Source organism: Sinohyriopsis cumingii, chromosome 3 (assembly GCF_028554795.1).
Source record: "Sinohyriopsis cumingii isolate HCF-2022 chromosome 3, ASM2855479v2, whole genome shotgun sequence".
Classification (NCBI taxonomy): Eukaryota; Metazoa; Mollusca; class Bivalvia; order Unionida; family Unionidae; genus Sinohyriopsis; species Sinohyriopsis cumingii.
Genome location: NC_142963.1, coordinates 99,978,404 through 99,997,920, shown reverse-complemented (window position 1 = coordinate 99,997,920; position 19,517 = coordinate 99,978,404). Strand labels below are relative to the sequence as shown.

At 34.7% G+C, this 19,517-nt stretch overlaps 1 protein-coding gene across 1 annotated transcript in view; it reads right to left on the bottom strand.

The window, feature by feature from the left end:
* LOC149803388 (mutS protein homolog 4-like) overlaps nucleotides 1–19,517 on the bottom strand; it is a 182,656-nt gene that overhangs the window by 83,530 nt on the left and 79,609 nt on the right. The window contains exons 9-11 of the mRNA XM_089953095.1: nucleotides 12,944–13,087; nucleotides 5,889–6,160; nucleotides 1,819–1,938 (exon numbers count right to left, since the gene is read on the bottom strand). Coding sequence (XP_089809221.1) covers nucleotides 1,819–1,938; nucleotides 5,889–6,160; nucleotides 12,944–13,087 — 536 coding nt within the window. The remainder of the gene's footprint in view (nucleotides 1–1,818; nucleotides 1,939–5,888; nucleotides 6,161–12,943; nucleotides 13,088–19,517) is intronic.

Sequence of the window (19,517 nt, the reverse complement as noted above, 5' to 3'; positions counted from 1 at the left end):
CCAGTGACAAGTATAGTTTTTAATTTTTGTTTCCTTGTTTAAAAGTTACTAAACATCACAGTCAATACAAGGAGTTGGTTGGGGTAATTTGGATCATGTTCTTCTTGAAATTAGCATCAAATAAAAGTTGCATCACTGTTAAAAATCTCTTTTCATAAAATATTTCAACAATTTTCAGCTAAATTTTAGTGTTGTCCAGGGTTTTCCAGCCTACCCTGGATAAAGACTGGAATATTAGTCCAAATGCTCCAGCATTTTCCATGCTAGAATTGCCCAGGGTTTTCCATCGTTTTCCATGCTAGAATTGTCCAGGGTTTTCCAGCCTACCCTGGACATAGCCTGGAATATAGTCCAAATACTCCAGCGTTTTCCATGCTAGAATTTTCCAGCGTTTTCCATGCAAGAATTGTCCAGGGTTTTCCAGCCTACCCTGGACAGAGGCTGGAATATTAGTTCAAATACTCCAGCGTTTTCCATGCTAGAATTTTCCAGCATTTTCCATGCTAGAATTGTCCAGGGTTTTCCAGCCTACCCTGGACATAGGCTGGAATATTAGTCCAAATACTCCAGCGTTTTCCATGCTAGAATTTTCCAGCGTTTTCCAGCCTACCCTGGACATAGGCTGGAATATTAGTCCAAATACTCCAGCGTTTTCCATGCTAGAATTGTCCAGCGTTTTCCATGCAAGAATTGTTCAGGGTTTTCCAGCCTACCCTGGACAGAGGCTGGAATATTAGTCCAAATACTCCAGCATTTTCCATGCTAGAATTTTCCAGTGTTTTCCATGGAATATGATGGACATTCTACAGCCGGGAAGCACCCAAATGATCCATACTGCACCCTCCGAATATTCTGGTTAGAACTTGATAAATTTAAGTCACAAACAGTTTAGTTATGACTCAATTACATGATTGTTTCGGGCGTCAAGTGGTGGCAGAAAATTCCTGGGGTTTTCCCGACTTTCATCAATATTTACAAATTTCAAGGGCTTTTCACGGTCAGGAAAAAAATTATCATTTCTCCTGATGTTTTCCCAATTTCCTGGTAAGGTGGGAACCCTGAATGAAATCAATTTTCTCAGCATTTACTCTTGCTTGACTACCTATGATGATGACTTTTGATTTTGTTACATTTATCTTTATTTAATTTAGTGCTGATCTCATGGCATGTTGATCCAATGTCATATAATGTTATGTCATGTGCAAACATGGTGGTGAATAACTCAATGGCATATAGTGAATCAATGATGTGAAGCAGAAAGAGCAATGGTCCAAGAACTGATCCTTCTGGAACACCTGACTTTATCATTTTCTTACCCAAATATTTATTAAAAATAGAAACTTGTTGTTGTCTGCCTTCAAGATAGGGTTGAAACCAAGTTAAGCTTTCAAGGTTAACTTGACATATGATGAGCTTTTCCAGCAGGATTTTGTGATTCACAAGGTCAAAAGCCTTTTTAAGGTAAAAAAACCCACTGTGCCTAGAAGGTTATCTTGATCTGTTGTTGTTAACCAATCATCCACCATTCTAATTAGTGTAGTCAGGCATGAATGTCCTCACAGAAGCCTGATTGCATATCAACAACTTACAATTGTCTGAGAGCTATTTCTAAGAAGTCTTGTTTAAAAAATTTCCATGACCAAAAAATATAATAATGGTTACAATGAAGCACTTAATAAAGGTCTCAACTAATTCAATCAACCATTCTATTTATTTGTAATAGTCTATGGTATACATATCTGAAAGATGAATGACTCTCAATTGGTCACAATAAATAGCCAAACCATAATACAGTTTTCTCATAAGATCCTTGCTTACCTTCACTGCAAAACATTTCTGTGTCCTCATGTTGAGTGCTCCTGTTTGGTAGTGAGTGTCCTCATGAATAACTATGTTGATCTTAGACATAATGGTTTCAAATCTTGGATCATCTAGAGACTGAAATAATTCAGTAAATTATAACAGATTAGGCTTGTAACTTTTACATATGCAAGCTTTAATGCAAGAAAAACATTTAAGCTTAAATACTCAACAATGTTTGCTTTGCCATTGTATTGTTTGGTTTTACAAAAGTGCAATAAATACGTCATGGTTATATTGTACACATGATATGAAGTACCTTGCCAGAGGACACACCCATGACAGTGAGTAAGGTCAAGGTTCCCTTGACTGAACATATTTTGTGTTTCAGGCTATTTATGACTCTAGAAATCATATCCAGTCTGCATGTTTAAGATTTTATATCCACAGTATACTTCATGCCAAAAAAGTATAAAAACAATGAAAATATTGTTGTGTTACATCACAATGGTCTAAGACATGCCATCATAATGTCATATGGATTGCATTTATATCCATGTCATCAAACTGACCAATCAGATTACCAGCGAACATACCATCTGATGACAGAGCCTTGTTGGCACAGCTAACTCTATTGCTAATAAACAAAATGTGAAAACTATAGTTCTGCTGCCCTGCACACTGTGGTAGACGAGCCAAATTGATAAAACACTGGGAATCAAACCTGCACCCTTCAGGTCACAAGTCTAATGCTTTAGCTACTGAACTAGGGTGATTAAATTCAACAAAATGTTAAGTAAGGTTGTTCCCTTACCAGCAGCACCACATATGGAGCAGACGACAATATACAAACTATCATGGAGGTAATTATGAGTCATTCAGATCTGAAAATTTGGTCACAGTGAGCTACATTTGGTATGGTGGAATTTAATGATGTCAACAGGTATTTGGATACTCACCTACTCATACTAACCCAGTTAATAAAATGAGAAATCAGGTAAATGTTTACAGTATACAAGTCTTCTGCAAGTGCAAGTGATCCCATAAGCCCTTGGCTTGTAAAGGCAGCACTCAATTTATTTTCAAGTTGACAAACTTTTCAATCAAGCCATCAATTTAATACATGTACTTGTTCAGTGCCAAGAAGAGTTCTGCCTCTTCCAGTAAATCTCTGACCTTAATAACTTAGCTTGTTTTCCCATTGGACAACCATTTAATTGAGGCACAAGTGAAACTTACTTTGTGGCGAGTAACAGAGGGTGGTTATTTGACCTTGCCACACAACTGACATGTGTTAAGCTGCAACCTTTAACAAATTTTAAAAACTGTATGATCCAAGTATTACTTACAAAGCCCAAGCTCAATCTCCACATAAGCACCCATATATGACAGTGAGGCCAAGGAAAGAGTGTCAGTCAATATTTATGACTAGACCACAATGATTTACTTGACAACAATGGAGGATTTCAGAAATATATCTATGAAGATGAATTATCAGACTTTATACCATGATGTCATTAGGTTGTGACATTTATAGTATACTGTGGATTAAAAAAATTAGGACTTGTCTTCCATTCTTTATTTGTAAGACATGTGGGATTAATATATTACGGGATATTATGAATCAGATCATAATGAACTATTTTTGTACTGGTATGTGACCAATAATTGAATTAATGGGATTTATCATATAAATGGATTTAAAATGTCAAGCAATGTGGATTTTAGTGGATTTAATTAGAACAAATTGTAAGTTGTCAATTTATTTGTGACCTATTCCTCTCAATAATAAAATTATATTTTACAGTTTTGTTCTTAAGTTTATTTTCTTCCTTCCTTCATATATATCTATATAAAGTATCTATCTATCCAGTTGGGCCAATTTATTTTTCAAAGATGCAACTCTGATGAAAATTCGCCCCTTTTGAAAGATGTGACTTACAAAATACATCCCAAGTTGTACACTTTGACCACTGAAAAAACACACTTTTGCCCACTGTTCATGCCAGTGTCAACCTACAACAAAGCAGTTCATGTTTGTACACATTTAATACAATTTCCCTTTGATCATGTGCCCAGGTAGCTAATCATTAAGATCAATGGGTACCCAGTAGATGTTTACAAAAGTTTTCACATATCTAGTCAAATTTTGTCCTCAAGATGCATCCACATATAATTTTTCAATATATTGTGGATTGAACAAACAACAGAAAATACAAAAGTTACTCAAGTGTAAGAATTAGGTACTGATGACCTGGCTTTTGTAAGGTCAAATCACCCTTCTTGAGATGCATACACATGCCATCACCCTTCTTGAGATGCATACACATGCCATAAGTGGAGGTAAAGTAGGATCCAAGATGATGAGGATGTAACAAGTGAATAGCTGAAAAGACAAGTTACTCAGGTATGTAAAATAGGCCATATCTGATCTAGTTTTGATATCGCAGGATAAGACTCCTTGATATGTATCCACAACTTTCATAAGTGCAGGCAAAATAAGATCCAAGATATTGAGGGTGTAATAAACTGCTGAAAATAAATAAGTCAGTCCATTTTGAAAATTGGGTCTCATTGACCTACTTTGTCAATGGTTGAATTATTCTCTTTGAAATGTATCTACACATCAATTTTTACAACTATGAGTGAAATTAGGTTTAAGATATTGTGTAATGAACACAAAAGTCGCTCAGGGGCTAAAATTAGGTCAGAATGAACTAGTTGTTATCAGTGGGAATAGACCTCTTGATATGCATCCACATACCAATTTTAATAAGTATAGGTGAAATAGGGTTGAAGATATTCAGGATTTAATGAATGAATAGCTGGAAGTCCCTCAAAAATGATTAGGTCACAGTGACCAAGTTTTGGTTGAGTTACCCAATGATCCAACATCTTTTGACAAGCACAGCTCATTGTTTATTATTTGGCCCCCATGCCCATTATTACACAGCTTAAGGCAGTGATGGCAGTCAGACATATTTCTCATGAAAGCATTTGATAGACTTTTTTATTAGCCTTAAAATGGCCTGGTCAACATGTCAACATCCACTCATTTAAACATCATACAGTAGTTACAATCCCAAAAAGAGACTGAGCACTAATGAGCATGTAACTGATAAAATAAAAATCTTGCTGAATTTTTCAAGTGCACACCCATCACCCAGACTGTTCAGTCTCATATCAAACTAAAGACAGGTCAGGAGATTTCCCTGAAATAATATTACTGATGGTCCTCAATTTGTGTCTAAAGATATACCATTGCTAAGTAGTTATCAAAGGATGTGTTAAGATAGCATATTAAATGCTGTACATTTAAACTGTTTGTGATTGACAAATAATTCTTCAAACCCAACAATCAGCTACATGTTAGAAAATCAAAGAAACATAGAGAATGTTAAAGTGTCACACAAGACTGAGGTTGTACATGCCAAATTAACATTGTCTGTTGTGCTACATCAGTGATATTACTGACCTGTAACATACCACCATGATGTTATAATACTGCATTTACACCCATTTGATCAAACTGACCATAAGTGACTATACATCTGATGACAGAGACAGATGCCATTTTGACACAGCAATATGGACTATATACTTGCCAAAGCTGGAAGAAGTACCTGTCTAACTCCTCATATTGGGTTACGTTTGATATATGTATGCAGCCTTCTCATTATCAATTGGCCACTGGCTAATTAATAATAATAATAATGATGACTTAATAGGGCACTTAATCTTTTAAAAAGCCCATAGTGCTTGACAACATGAAGTTAATACATAAGGGCATAAAAAGTTTGTACACAGGCAACATAAAACACATGAAAATGTCTCACGAACACTATAAAAGTGTGAATTACACAAAATAAGAATATTAAAAATGTATATGGGTTTAAAAAAATAACCTACAAAATACAACCTTCAAAAAGCTAAACAAAAAATCTAAACTTTACATGTATACATTTACCAGTGATAAAAAAGACAACATCTTGAAAATGATATCTTTGTCTCGCCAATGCTTCACAGGCACAAAAAAAAAAAAAAAAATGAAACCTGGAAATAATTTTTTATCAAAGTTGTCTGATTACTTTGTAATAAGCTTTGAGAAGTGGATTTTCACAATCTCGAAGAGCTTCTCTGAATGGTGGAACTAACTGTAATGTGTGTTTGAGATGGATAACATTTGTAATGTTACTCTCAGCTGTTTTGACACTTTCCTGCTTGGGTATTTGTATACACAAAGACAGTAGATGATCGATGTCCAGAAACCTCTGAATGATGGCTTGTATATTGTAAAATATCTCTTCCTTTTCCGTCAGCTCTGATACCACCTCCAGGCGGGTTGTAATAGTTTCCAAATCTGCATGTAAAAAGAATCATTTCACAATCAACTTAATCTGCAAAACTTAATTTTTACACTGATAATTTGTGATTCAGGGATATAAAAAATTTTTTACAACATAAACACGTTTCAAATTTTTAAACAAGTTTTAGCCTCCAGTATAGTCATTCATTAAGTTTATGATGTTATTTTATTTTCTTGCAAGTGACCATTCCAGAACTGGCTAGGAAATGTGGGAAAACATGTCACTAGGTTAGTATTTAGAGACTAATCGAACAAGAAATATACATGAAGTATTAGTATTTAGCCATCATAAGGAAACAATTTTCTTTCTCAATTAACTGCTACTGCATCATTTGCTAATATTATTCAATGGTTCTATGATTATGACATTGATACAGTCTTCAAAGGTCACCTAAATTTTGAGAATTTGAGTTCTAAATTGTTGAAATAATCATGACATTACTTATACTTCTAGAACTTTCAAAATATTAGATTTCTGATACAACCTTTTCTAGGGCTTTTCTAAAACAAAATCCCAGAAATGTTATTTTTCTCCCATGGGATCAAGGTATGATCCAAAAGACTTGGTAGTACAAGGGTAATCATGGTATCCTACTTTTACAGGTGGAAAGTTACCCTCCAACATCAATACACCTACAAATTTTCATAAATGAATACAAGTATCACAGAAACTGAGTTAAATGTAAAATTTTAATATTATCACTGAAACACTGTGACTATGACCTATATTTAACCATGGTGAGTAGTACTCTCCAAGACCCATACTTAAGCAGAAAAGTAGCAAAACTTGCATTCTTGTCAGAAGATGACATGTACCAAGCAAACTGCTGCATGTAAGTCTAATATCTGTATGTTTTAGGAAGTCAAGCATTAAGCATGAACATAAAGTAAGGGCTGTTCCATTTAACACATTAACACAGTGTGTCTGACATACAAGTGCATATAACACCGATCGAGTAGTACCATTTTTTGGTGATGTGTGCTTAGTCGTGAGAGAATATGGGCTCGTGTATGCAGGCAAGGAGATGGGTGCCATTTACCCGCAGACATGGGTTTGACTCACCATAGAGTACGAATTAAAATTTGTCTAACATGTATGATAGTATTATTTGTATTAAATATAAATTCTGCCTACTATTATCAAGCATTCTTCTATACAATCAAGGGATAGCACTTTCCCTTCTGTCTGGTGTATATTTATAATTCTCTATAATTTATTCTTTATACCTTGATTTCTTTCATAGGAATCCGGAATGACTGTAGATAGATGAGAATTAATTACTAGGTTGTCATGTGAGTGTGTCTGCTACACATGAGTGCATATAACACTGACTGAGTAGCATCATTTTTTTGTTATGTGTGCTTAGTTGTGAGGGAATATGGGCTCATGAGTGCAGGCAAGGCGATGGGTGCCATTTACCCGCAGATCTGGGTTCGAATCTCCATAGAGTACGAATTAAAAATTCTCTAACCTGTATTATAGTATTATTTGTGTTAAACATTAATTCTGCCTACTATTATCAAATCGAGGACATTTGTTCTAGCGATCCTAAAGTGAAAAGAAATATAGTTTCAGGCAGTAAATTAATAACAAATGGTGACGTATCAAGGAGGGATCTGTATTATCAGTTCTAAGGAATATGAAATTTAGCAATGCAAGTGAGGACTCAAAAGTTTACACAAATATTCTGTATAATCCATGCAAACTTAGGACGGACACTTTTTGACAAAATCACGGAGACCATGGACATTGGTACATTATGACCAACAAGGACATGTTTGCATATCTATTCCAGTCTTAACAATCAATATGAACGCTCAGGTGGCCTAGTGGTTAGAGCGTCCGCCTCCGATGTGGGAGGTTGTGGGTTTTCGAACCAAGGCCGAGTCATAACAAAGACATAAAAATGGTACCAACAGCTGCCTCGCTAGGCGCTCAGCACTAAGAGGTTAGTATTAGGACTAACTGGCCTGGTATCAGAATAAAGTGACTTCGTGGGACATCATGCCCCAGGGCTTGACATCACTTTAAACTGCCACACTGCAGACATCACAGCAATATGACTGAAAGATTGTTAAAGCTATGTTTAAATCAAATCCAAATCACATACTAGTATTAAGTAACTGTAACCTCCTTTATAAGGGTTTTGTCTACAACTGTTCTTTAGGGCAATTACAATATTATTTGAATATATATCTTGTTGTTATTGACTGACTGATCAATTTATTGATTGATTGATTGTCCTGCAATTAGACTTTAGTATGACATAACATGCTGCAGACTAATCCACCATTTTGGAGATCATACTGTAATAAATTTGGTGTATGTACATTTGGTTATAGCACACCATTTTAAGGAATTCTTAGATTTGTGTGGTTACTTATTTAATTATCGGAACTTGATGCAATGGAAATAATCCTTAGCCCGAAATAATTAGCCAATTAGTAGGAGCAAACATCACTGAGTGAAATGTTAGTGAGTTTCCATGATGCCATGGTTGACGTTTAGTGAAACCAGGTCAAAGCTGGATGAGTATCCCTGGAGTAATATAGCTCCCATTAAAACCTAATGGTGTACACTGGTGGTGTGACTGCAGTGGCAGTATTTAAGGTAGGAGACCGGTAAATTACACAAAGGAATAAACAAGAAGAGACTTGGCAGATACCATTTATGTCGCCATGGTGGCAAATGTGATGCAGCTGTACTGGCAAAATGTGCCTTGAAACCATAAACTGACTGGCCTAAGGTGGTGCAGTAAAAATAGTTCTCTGTGTTAGGGGATAGTTGTATAGTTTCTATTGCGTGAACTGCTGATCATACGGAGAGCTGATGAAGAGAAATCATGCAGGTGTGTGGTTGATAGATATTTGGCAAGTTTTGAGATTTGTGGTCTTGCACTGATTAGTGAAAAATTTATGTATAGAATGGACACGTCGATCATTCTAATTTACAACTGAAGTTGTATGAAGTCTTTGGAAATTTGGGGTAGACTTATGATTTCTAGCGGAATCACGCCAGGGTTAGACACCGCTCAGTCAAGCAAATTTCCATGGCTTGTAACAATACTATTTGGCTAGATCTGAGCATTTATGGCAGGAAACTCACCTTATTGGCAATGACTATTTGCTTTTTGACAAAATAGAGCAATATCTTTGTTGCATAATATACGTTCAAATCTTCTCTCCCCCTCTCTTTCAGGCATGTGCAGATGTAATGATGAAAATAAGAACAAATGTTTGAATTACCCATATTGTGTATTTCAGAGACTTTGTATTTTTCAAGCCACTGGGTGAATAAATCTATGATGCATACATTATTTCCGTTATAATCTGTATAGTGTTTTATCTCAACCTCAACACAAAGAATAAGGATAGACTAAAAACAAGGACAATAACTTATCTATGTTAACTGAATTGAAACCTCCTAAAGAGCTATAAAGATCAGTACTTGCAGAAACGAAGAACAGAGTTCTATGAGAGTATTTATGTATAGAGTTAGTTGATGGGGATAATTTTCTAATACCTTTTTGCAAACAGTTTATCCTGTTTTATTGTTTTGAAGCCATGAATGAACAAGAATATACTTTAATGGTAAAACACTCTCTTGGTTCACGTTACAAATTACTTAGTTTATACATTTGCTAATTCAAGGTACCACATAAAGGTGCTAAGGTACCACATAAAGGTGCTATGCATTGCTGATTGGAAGTTGTAAACAGTTTTTCCTGCCTTGCCTTCTGTATAAAACATACTGAAACAAGACTAAAATTAAGAATATTACAGTCTAATGCAGCTCTAAATAAATGTTCTTTTAAGTTATAAATACAAGTTGGTCCAGTAGAACATCCTAAGCATTTTGGCTATTGTTAAAAACCTCTTTAAATTTGGGAAAACAATATAGATTGATGCCTTGTTTTTACATTTTGTGTGTTGCTTTAATAAGACTTCATTTACCACAGAATTATCAATACAAATATAATTCATGACATGTAAAGCAAAGTCATCCAATCACCAAATGAAGCAAGTATTTACATTTAAAAGAACACTGAATGCATTCAACAGTTTATGATTGCTTGCCTGTGTAGTCGCAGGTCTTAAGAAAATGATAATGAAAAACATATTGCTGTAATTAACTGTATCATTTTGGGATTGATCTTCTTAATGATAAATGTTCAACTTCTGTGTCATAAATTTATCTTTTTATATATTTACTGAAATTCTGTGCATGTAACTTCCTAATTCAGTTAGTAGTAATTCGATCTCACCTTAATGGAATTTTTCACTTTATTCACATGTTCTCTCCTGTTTGAATACTAAGTAGGCAAATGATGAAATGGGGCGGATATAGCTCATTTAATAATCATAAAATAAATTTTGCATATCAGGGATGTCTTTTCAATATCTTTATGTGTGTAAAATCTCGCCGCAAACAGGACATTTTAACTTTACAGATGGGTCAGATAATTAGGCAATTTCGGAACAACTCTACAATGTATTCATGCCTATTTTCAATAGCATTTTGATGTACCTCTTTCGTACATGTCGTAGATTTATTTGCATGTATTGGACATGTATGGTATGAATGTATCATGAGTTTCCCAATACTATTCTCTCACATGCATGAAATATTAATAAAAAATACCAGGGACCATTATATGCACCAGCTTATCTTCTTATAGTTTAGCTAAGTAGTTGGTATCTGATGCTTGGATATAAAGGGAGATAATATATTTCTGCAACATGTAATTTGATAGCGGAGATCTCTCTACAAGTTTTCCACCAGGCAATCAAGGACATGGTTTCGGACATGTGTATCGCCAGCTTTGAAAGAAAGATATACTGCAAAATTGTGAACAAGAACCAAGCGTGCAAACGGGGACCATCCTATAAATCATGATTTTACTTTATTCTAGGCTAAAATAGTTGGTGTGTAATCTCATGAATGTCCTCAGTTTACACCAAATACAAACGTATACATACATACTTACAACAGAAAAGAACAAAAAATATATCATGTAAAAAAAAAATATAAAAGCAAAGAAGAAACACAATTAAGGAGAACACACACACACACATATATATATATATATAAATAAATAAATACACACACACACACATACATATAAGAAAGCATACATAAATAACAAAAAATGGAAACCATGTAAGACATAAGAGTGAGAGAAATCATACATACATTCAGTATATATAAATAAAATATGACATACATACAACTTTGGAAACTTTTACCCATAACACCCCAATCAAAGAAAATAAAATTATAGAACACATCTTGAAAGAAAAATAATACAATTTTAAAACAAATAGGGGCAAAGGTCACTAATGACTTGCAACTTGTAAAGAGAAGAAAGAAAGAAAACCCTCCTAATAGGAAATATCTAAAGGAAGTCAAGTTCTAATCTGGAAACCTTAAGTGCAGAAAAATTGTAATATTAGGAAAAAACAGAAAGAGGATCATCATTCGAAATTCTTTATCAAAATTAAAACAATAAAGCCTTTTGGTATACATAAAGTTAATGAGGGGACATCTGTAAAGCTTTAACCAGCCATATATGATGAGAAGGACTTGGAGGCAACAACCAATAAACATACACATCCTTTTCAGAAAAAATAGCTTAATGCAGCTTAATACTGATGCTGATGCCTATGCCAATAATGAAAATGATTGTGCTGTCAGAAACATGATTGCTTTATCCTGATTATGTTTTACATGACACAACAAATTAACAAATTTAGATTTCAAGATTAAGATAGCAGCAATCAGAGTTTGTGAACTTTTCAACAATATCATGACTTGTTCAACATAAAATTACCTTTCTGATTCAAGTAATACAAAAATTAAAAATAGGAAAGAAAACAATAAGACAAGGATAGAGCAAATGGCCATGTCTGAAATAATACCTGAGTGTATGAACAAGAGTTCCTTGAAGGAAATGAAGCAATACCTGACAAGAATTTTCAGGAATCGAAGATAAGACCATTACCTGCTATTAATTTTTGAACATTTTAACAATCTCTGATATAGACTTAAGCATGACAACAGGATTTTTAAGACGACTCCTCTGGCAGCTGTAATGGATGTCAGAAGGAGTAGCAGTAACAAGATTTGTAAGCTGGCTGTCATGGTGGCCATATTGGATGTAAGATAGGCACCATTTTTTTTAAGACCAACTAGTCTCTTAGTGAAAACCCCATTTAAAGCTATGTGTGTAAGTTTCATGGCAATCCTCCAAGTAGATTATATGCAGTGGTAATAATAAACTTGTACAAACTGATGGTTGCATGACACACAAGAAACTTCCCCATAAACTCCTTTGATCATAGACCAGAAGAGTTAAACAAAAGAAACAGATTGAGTCAATGTAACATGGATTCCCCCACCAAATTTAATATAATTCAAATGAAGGACAAAGATTTAAATCACAGATGGCTGGCAATAACTCCATACAATTTCTTCAGAAAATTTAACATAACTGAGGTCTTTTAGTATAAAGCCATATACCAAATTTTAGTTTCAATCACTGCTATCCTTCTTAACATATCAGAGAAAATAAAATTTTTGACAGACATGACATGAAGGACATTAGCAGAAATATATATCCGCTCCATCCACATGGTGGAGGCATGAAATGGAGTTTCACAGAATATGAAACATAAAAAGGTATAATACTATAATACAACTTCAAAAACTTCAAGAACAAGATGACAAAATATATTAAATTGCTGAAGTCAATCTGAGACTTTGCGAAGGTTTTCTACCCGATGGAGGCTGTAGAATGTTTGATCGAAGTAGTCTGGCCCCTCCAGGGGTCTTGGTGTAGTTCAGAACACCATAAAGTGTGTGGTCACTCTTTGCATCCCTCAGGTTAGTAAGCAGCTCCAAGTTTCGAGCAGTGGTTGCATCTATAGAGACAAGCAACAAGAGAATTATTCATCAAATTAATCTGATATTTATGCAAAAAGGATTATTAAGTAATTTTACTAAATACATCAATAATTTTGTTTACGACCTTCTGTGTGTTTCACATTCTGAACAAAGGAATCAAATACATGTATTTTCATCAATCCCTCTGTTAATTTATCTAGGAAATAGCAAACTTCAACATTCAACTTAATCTAAAAAAACATTAACAATCACCTTAATCTTGGGTGACAAATAAACAGACACAGATGCTATTTAAATTGATATGTCCAGTTTAGGCCAAAGTAGGTTTGACAAAATGGAAACGGGACTGTTCTTCTTTCATTACAAGTTATCTTTATAATTTTTCTCTAATAATCAATCTGTAATCTTAAATGTATGAGCAAGGCATTTTTTTATTTGACCTTTCATTTTATTAGAATTGTACTGCTTGTTGCAAATCATTTATATTAAACAAAATGACTGACATTTTGAAAATCTTGTACAATCAAGGGTTCTGCATAACATGGGGTCTCATCTTTAAAAATGAAACACGAATACAAATCGTAACGTTGATACTGCCAAAAATTATACCTTTGTCTCTATTAAATGCAGGATTGAAACAAAATAGAAATAGCAGGGGTTCCATGGAATATGGTGACTCACTTTCCGAAGATCCCTTTTTATGAATTTCTCATCAAAGATGCCAACCCCAGAGTAAAAAATACTGAAAGCTTATGACAAAATACTGATTTTCAGAAACACAACTGATTTTTAAAACTTTAATGCATAGGTAACTATTTACAACCTCAGTAAAGTAGGACAGTATCATACATAATTATTTAATGTCAAAGTTGCATGTGTTGCACTCTTACATCTTCTGAATGGGGAACCCGGTACTTCTTCTTCCAACAATGGACTGGGTTCCTCTGGAACATACTTGTACATGGTGTGAACTATGTACATGCGATGGCAAGCCCAAGTGCATCTAAAATCAGGTTAAAAACATCCCTGGTCTGGAGCTAAGCAATCCCTGTACCAACCCCTGCTATGAAAGTATCAATGGAATTAACGTTGGCTAAGGTGCCTGATGGGAAGAAGGATTCATTGTATGCATTGACTCTAGTGAAGAGGATGAGAAATCTGCATAAATCCCCTTTAGTGTGAGATCCTGTCTGATGGAGGTATGGTGCTACTGGGATGTCAATTAGCTGGTGTACAATCTGGTACATCATAACAGCTTTAGCTTGTTGTTATTAAGCTTGAAGTTCTTCCCATCCCAAATGTTGGAGCATGGTGGAGACACTGCTGGTTAGTCAATAATCACCATTAGTAAACTGTGCTGCACTTTGTTGTACTGCTTCAAGTTTGTCAATGTTTGCTTAGGCAGATAGGTCCCAAATGGTCAATGCATACTCCAACTGTGAGTGTATTAAGGATTTATAGCATGTAGTCTTTACTTGTTTGGGGCATGTAGACAGATTTCTGTGAAGGAATGCTATGGTGTTGTTTGCTTTCTTGGTAACAGAGTCAATATGGCTGTTCCATGACAAGGTGTTACAAATGGTGACTCTAAAATATTTGGTCTTGGATGTCATCATTAGTTTCAGACCATGGATGCTATATATTGGCTGGAATGATCCGTCTCTTGTTGGTGATTTGGATGACCTCACATTTGTCAGGATTTAACTCCATTTGCCAGTCATTTTCCCATCTTTATAGTGGTCTATATCAGCTTGTAACCATACTGCATCCTGGTCCAAGTTGATTACTCTGTACAGCAAGCAGTCATCAGCAAAAAGGCTGACTTGGGATTCATCACCCAAAGGCTAATCATTGATGTAGATCAAGAACAGCCAATGACCCATGACTGTTCCAGGGGCTGATGAAAATGACATCCTGCTGGTTTATTTCATCTAAAAAGCTGTTTATCCACTCAAGGGTCTTGCCTGGACACTATACTGTTGAAGACTGGCTGCAAAGCACTTATGAGGGAATTTATCAATTGCTTTGCTGAAGTCAAGCAGGATCACATCTGTTGTTTCTTGTTTAGACCAGCTGCTAGATCTTTCTGTTCCATTCAGGTGCCCATTTAAATGGTACAAGAGTGCAACACACACTCAGACACAGGCTGTTTATACTATAAATTAGAGGAGCCTTTTTCACAACATGTTTTTTTTTTATAATCATTATCAATTCAATTGTACCATCTTTCACTCATGATCTGAATTTTGTGTGATTTTCTTTCTGAACTGTTTTCATTCTAGCACTTTGTGATTTTACTGTCTGGAAAACATGTGCAAAATAAATCACCAGCAACACTAGTAACTGAAAAAGGAAGGTTTGTTTCTAAAAGAAATTAAGTAAACCGAACTTCGATCAAATTACATCAAGGTTCTCTTTGGTATTTATATGTCGTAAGTTCATGCTGAATTGTTCATGATGAAACAGTGAGCTGATGTTTATTAGTTCTTTCATGCTATTTTATGTCTTGGGCACTTTCATCACCAGTAGCGAAATCACATTACACAATTTCAAAATGTAAAGTTTTCTCCTTTACTAGATGGTTTCACAAATCTAAACAAGACAGCATAATTGTCCTTTCAATTCTGTTTCCTTTTCTTTCCTGGAGAAAATTCTGAATCATCTGCTTTCCTTCTTACATGATTAGACATCGAGTATTACAAAGATGAGATACTGTGATTGCAACAACTATTTGCACAATCCAATATGGGGGTAAAGACAGGCACGGTAGCCTTGATTTCAGATGAACCAATCATATTTTAGAACTCCTATATACATGCAATATATTTCTATAAAAATGGAACTGAGTGCCCGTCCAAAATAGAAAACTGCAAGGAAATTTTTATTTAGATTTTTTAAATTTAAAAAAAAAAGATTTTTAACAAAAAAATGTACACGCATATTCGGGTCCAAAATACAGGACAAATACAGGAAAAACGGAACACTATGTCTCATGCAGGAGCTGCAGTAGTTCTCTTGGTAGAGCATCAGATTCATGATCCAAGTGTTGCAGGTTCAATACTCACCAAGCATGGGTTTGCTCTCGGTAAAGGACTTAACTTCCATTTCTTTGGCATGATATAGCCAAATAAAATTGCTGACAGTATCTTTAAAATTCCACCAACCAACCATACCGATCTATGTATGCTTTTCACACCAAACTTTAATATGGGATCTGAGTGTTGATTAATATGAGTTTCCTGTCTCTAGATATTCTGAATTCAATCCTGGAACATTTCCCATAGAATTCTGTATTTTCCATGCAGTTCTGCATATTTCCATGATAAAAGTATCAAAATCAAAACAGAAGCAGGAAATAAATGCAGAAATTTCTCTGGTTTGGCAATAAAGCATGAATGTTTTTTAATGTGAACTGCTGAACAGTATAATGCAATCAAACAGGAATATTTTGACCTCACAATACAAATTCAAAACATTTTTGCTGTAAAACTTTTCACAACTTGAAGGAAAAAACCAACCAGGAATATCTGACTTTTGTTTGCAAAAGGTTAAGTTTCTTATGAAATACATCTTCATTTCATTTATTGTTACTCGCATTATTCATCATTCTCCATTTTATGAATTGTGTTCTGTTAAAATTCATCAGTTCATTTGCTTTACATCCTGTATTTCATTTATATTTGTTCTACAGTCTGTTATTTCACTGTAAAATTACCCATTTTAGGGTTTGCTGTAACTTACTTGACTTTATACTTTTTTTTTGGTAATGTTCACAATAAAAATGTTTTTATGTTCGAATTTAGGTTCTGACATATATTCTATAAGTGAAATTATTTATTTTGCTTTTACTTTGGATTAATATTATTATTATTAATATTACTATTATTATTATTATTTAATAAAGCCCAACCTCATGTCTGTGACATACTAATAACAACCATGTAAGGGACTGCTTTGCAGGGCAAAGTATGCTGAGGGCCTTGCCCCTTAGGTGCCACAATAGCTTGCAATAAACCAAGAAATGAGCTAATGAGGTGCTGAAGAAGTCCACAAATGGCTTGGGTGACAGAAGAACTTATAACCAATAAAAATCAATGCCACTCAAGGAGGAAGATGGCTTGATGAGGAAGTAGGCTAATAAGGTGAGAGGTGTAATTTACACAAAACCGGCTATCTTCTGACCATGTAAGCCAGTTGGCAACTGGAACAGCCAAAGGAATATATGCAAGGTTAGCTAAAGATAAACTGATCCCACCTCATTTGCTGCATGGTCTTCCACAGGTGATGCTTAGCATGGATACTTACAATGGTGATGACTAAAAAGCTAATGACTTTGATCAATGGTACCTCCACAGCCTCTTTCATATCACACACACTCAACATGAGTGCAAAGATCAAACAGAATGAAGAAACTGCCAGTCACAGAAACCATCAGGTTTGAACAACTGCATTTCTTTGGCCAAATTGCTAATGCACCCCTTGATATGGGTTACACTCATGCACTTCAAGTCGCAATCAGAAAACCAGCATAAGGATCAAAGTGCCCAGTGGAAGGGCTGATAAACAATGGCTCAAAATAGTGTGACAGGACTTCAACCTCTGACTGTATACCATATAACAAAATTACACAAGATCAAATCTGCTGGTAATGGCATGCTAATGATGATGACAAAAGCTGCAGCTGCTACAAAGGTATTATACTACCCTATATGCTTCTCTAAACATCACTGTAGACCAGGCCATACATGAATTGGGGTATCATGCACATATGTGCATAAATATTTTACTTAGAACAAGAGAGAGAGAGAGAGAGAGAGAGAGAGAGAGACAGAGAGACAGAGAGAGAGAGAGAGAGAGAGAGAGACAGAGAGAGAGAGAGAGAGACAGAGAGAGAGAGAGAGAGAGAGAGAGAGGTTCGTTAATGACCTTACCTAGAAAAATGTGGCAGTAATGGTCCAGTTCAATGGCTGCAGTTTGAATGTCTGATACATTTTTTAAAATTATTTTTCAACTTGATTTGTACATGTGTATTGCATATGTACATGTGTGTGTGTGCACACATGCAAACTGAAATATTGTCAATACTGATAACACTGTCAACCATAGTTGCTACATTATTTCAGATTAAATGATGAATATAATGATTGCCAGTCTAAAACCTGGTATAAGTTATATTTATCCTCGAGCAATGAAGCTCCTTTAGAAAAAGAAAAACACTGCTCAAAAAGCTTGATGTCATGTGTGCGGGCGTTTCCCTACGCATGTGTGTGTTTATACATTCTTGTTCTGAATGTATTCCCAATATATCAGCATATTCTTTTAAACCTGTGTTTTTTTTCTTTAATATCTCAATAATTGTTTTTTGTAAAAACTAATACAGTTGATATAATAGGTTCTTTTAACTTCTTTACATCAGAGTAAGAATATTTTTTTACAAAGTACCTGAAAGACAGAATTATTTATGACTTCTAATTGTTAAAGTGACAGTAATGATGATGAAATGATGGTGGGATGGGGAGGGTGCACACTGAAACAAATACATTTCTAAGAATCTGTCTACTGTTTTATTTTCATGATGAATCTATCAAACTGATATCACTGAACTATTCAGTAACAAAACTGTACTATAAAGAAAAAAGTGCATTGCATGCCATATGCCTGGTTAAGAACAAAATAGCTATTTTAGGAAGATGGGCCTCTTTTCATAGGAATCTGATTGGGGGCCAAAATCAGCCATTATCAGTTGACCAAATGAACCTCTTTAAATAAAGTCATTTTATTATTATTTTTATTGTTATTATTATTATTATTAATATTATTAATAATAATATTATTTTAAAATGTACATGGAAAAAAAAACTGAATATATAATAAACTCAGAGCATAATTACAGTGGTTTATCCAGAATGCACAATCGCATGAATTCACACTAAATTTAATGTCACTAACCACATGTGGAATTATTATGCAGTTGATCTACCATGAGGGTAATGAAACCTGCAACATTGATAGTAATAATCTAATTATAGAATTAAGCGCTTGACTTCTAGATCAATCAAGTGTTTAATAAATAACCTTTAGCAATTCAGCACTTTCAATACTTAGTTATTAATTACAAGTTTTTGAGCAAAATGCACTTGGCACATTTACACAATAGCAGATATGCAGTTTTCAGTATTAGCGATTCGACGTTGCTAAAGCATACAACATAGTGTCATTATCATAACACACTGCTGCTGCGCTAATGCTGAAGATAAAAAATACAAGTTTTATTTGTGTTCATTAAAAGTTATTTTATTTAGTGTGTACAAGTTTGTTGAAAACTTCTGTAAGAATATAATCAAAGAAAATGTTCTTATATCTAACACCGCATCCCCTCAACTTAAAAACTGAAAATTCCCTCTTAAGAAAATACAGTGGGGGAGTCACATAAAATACTAGAAAAAT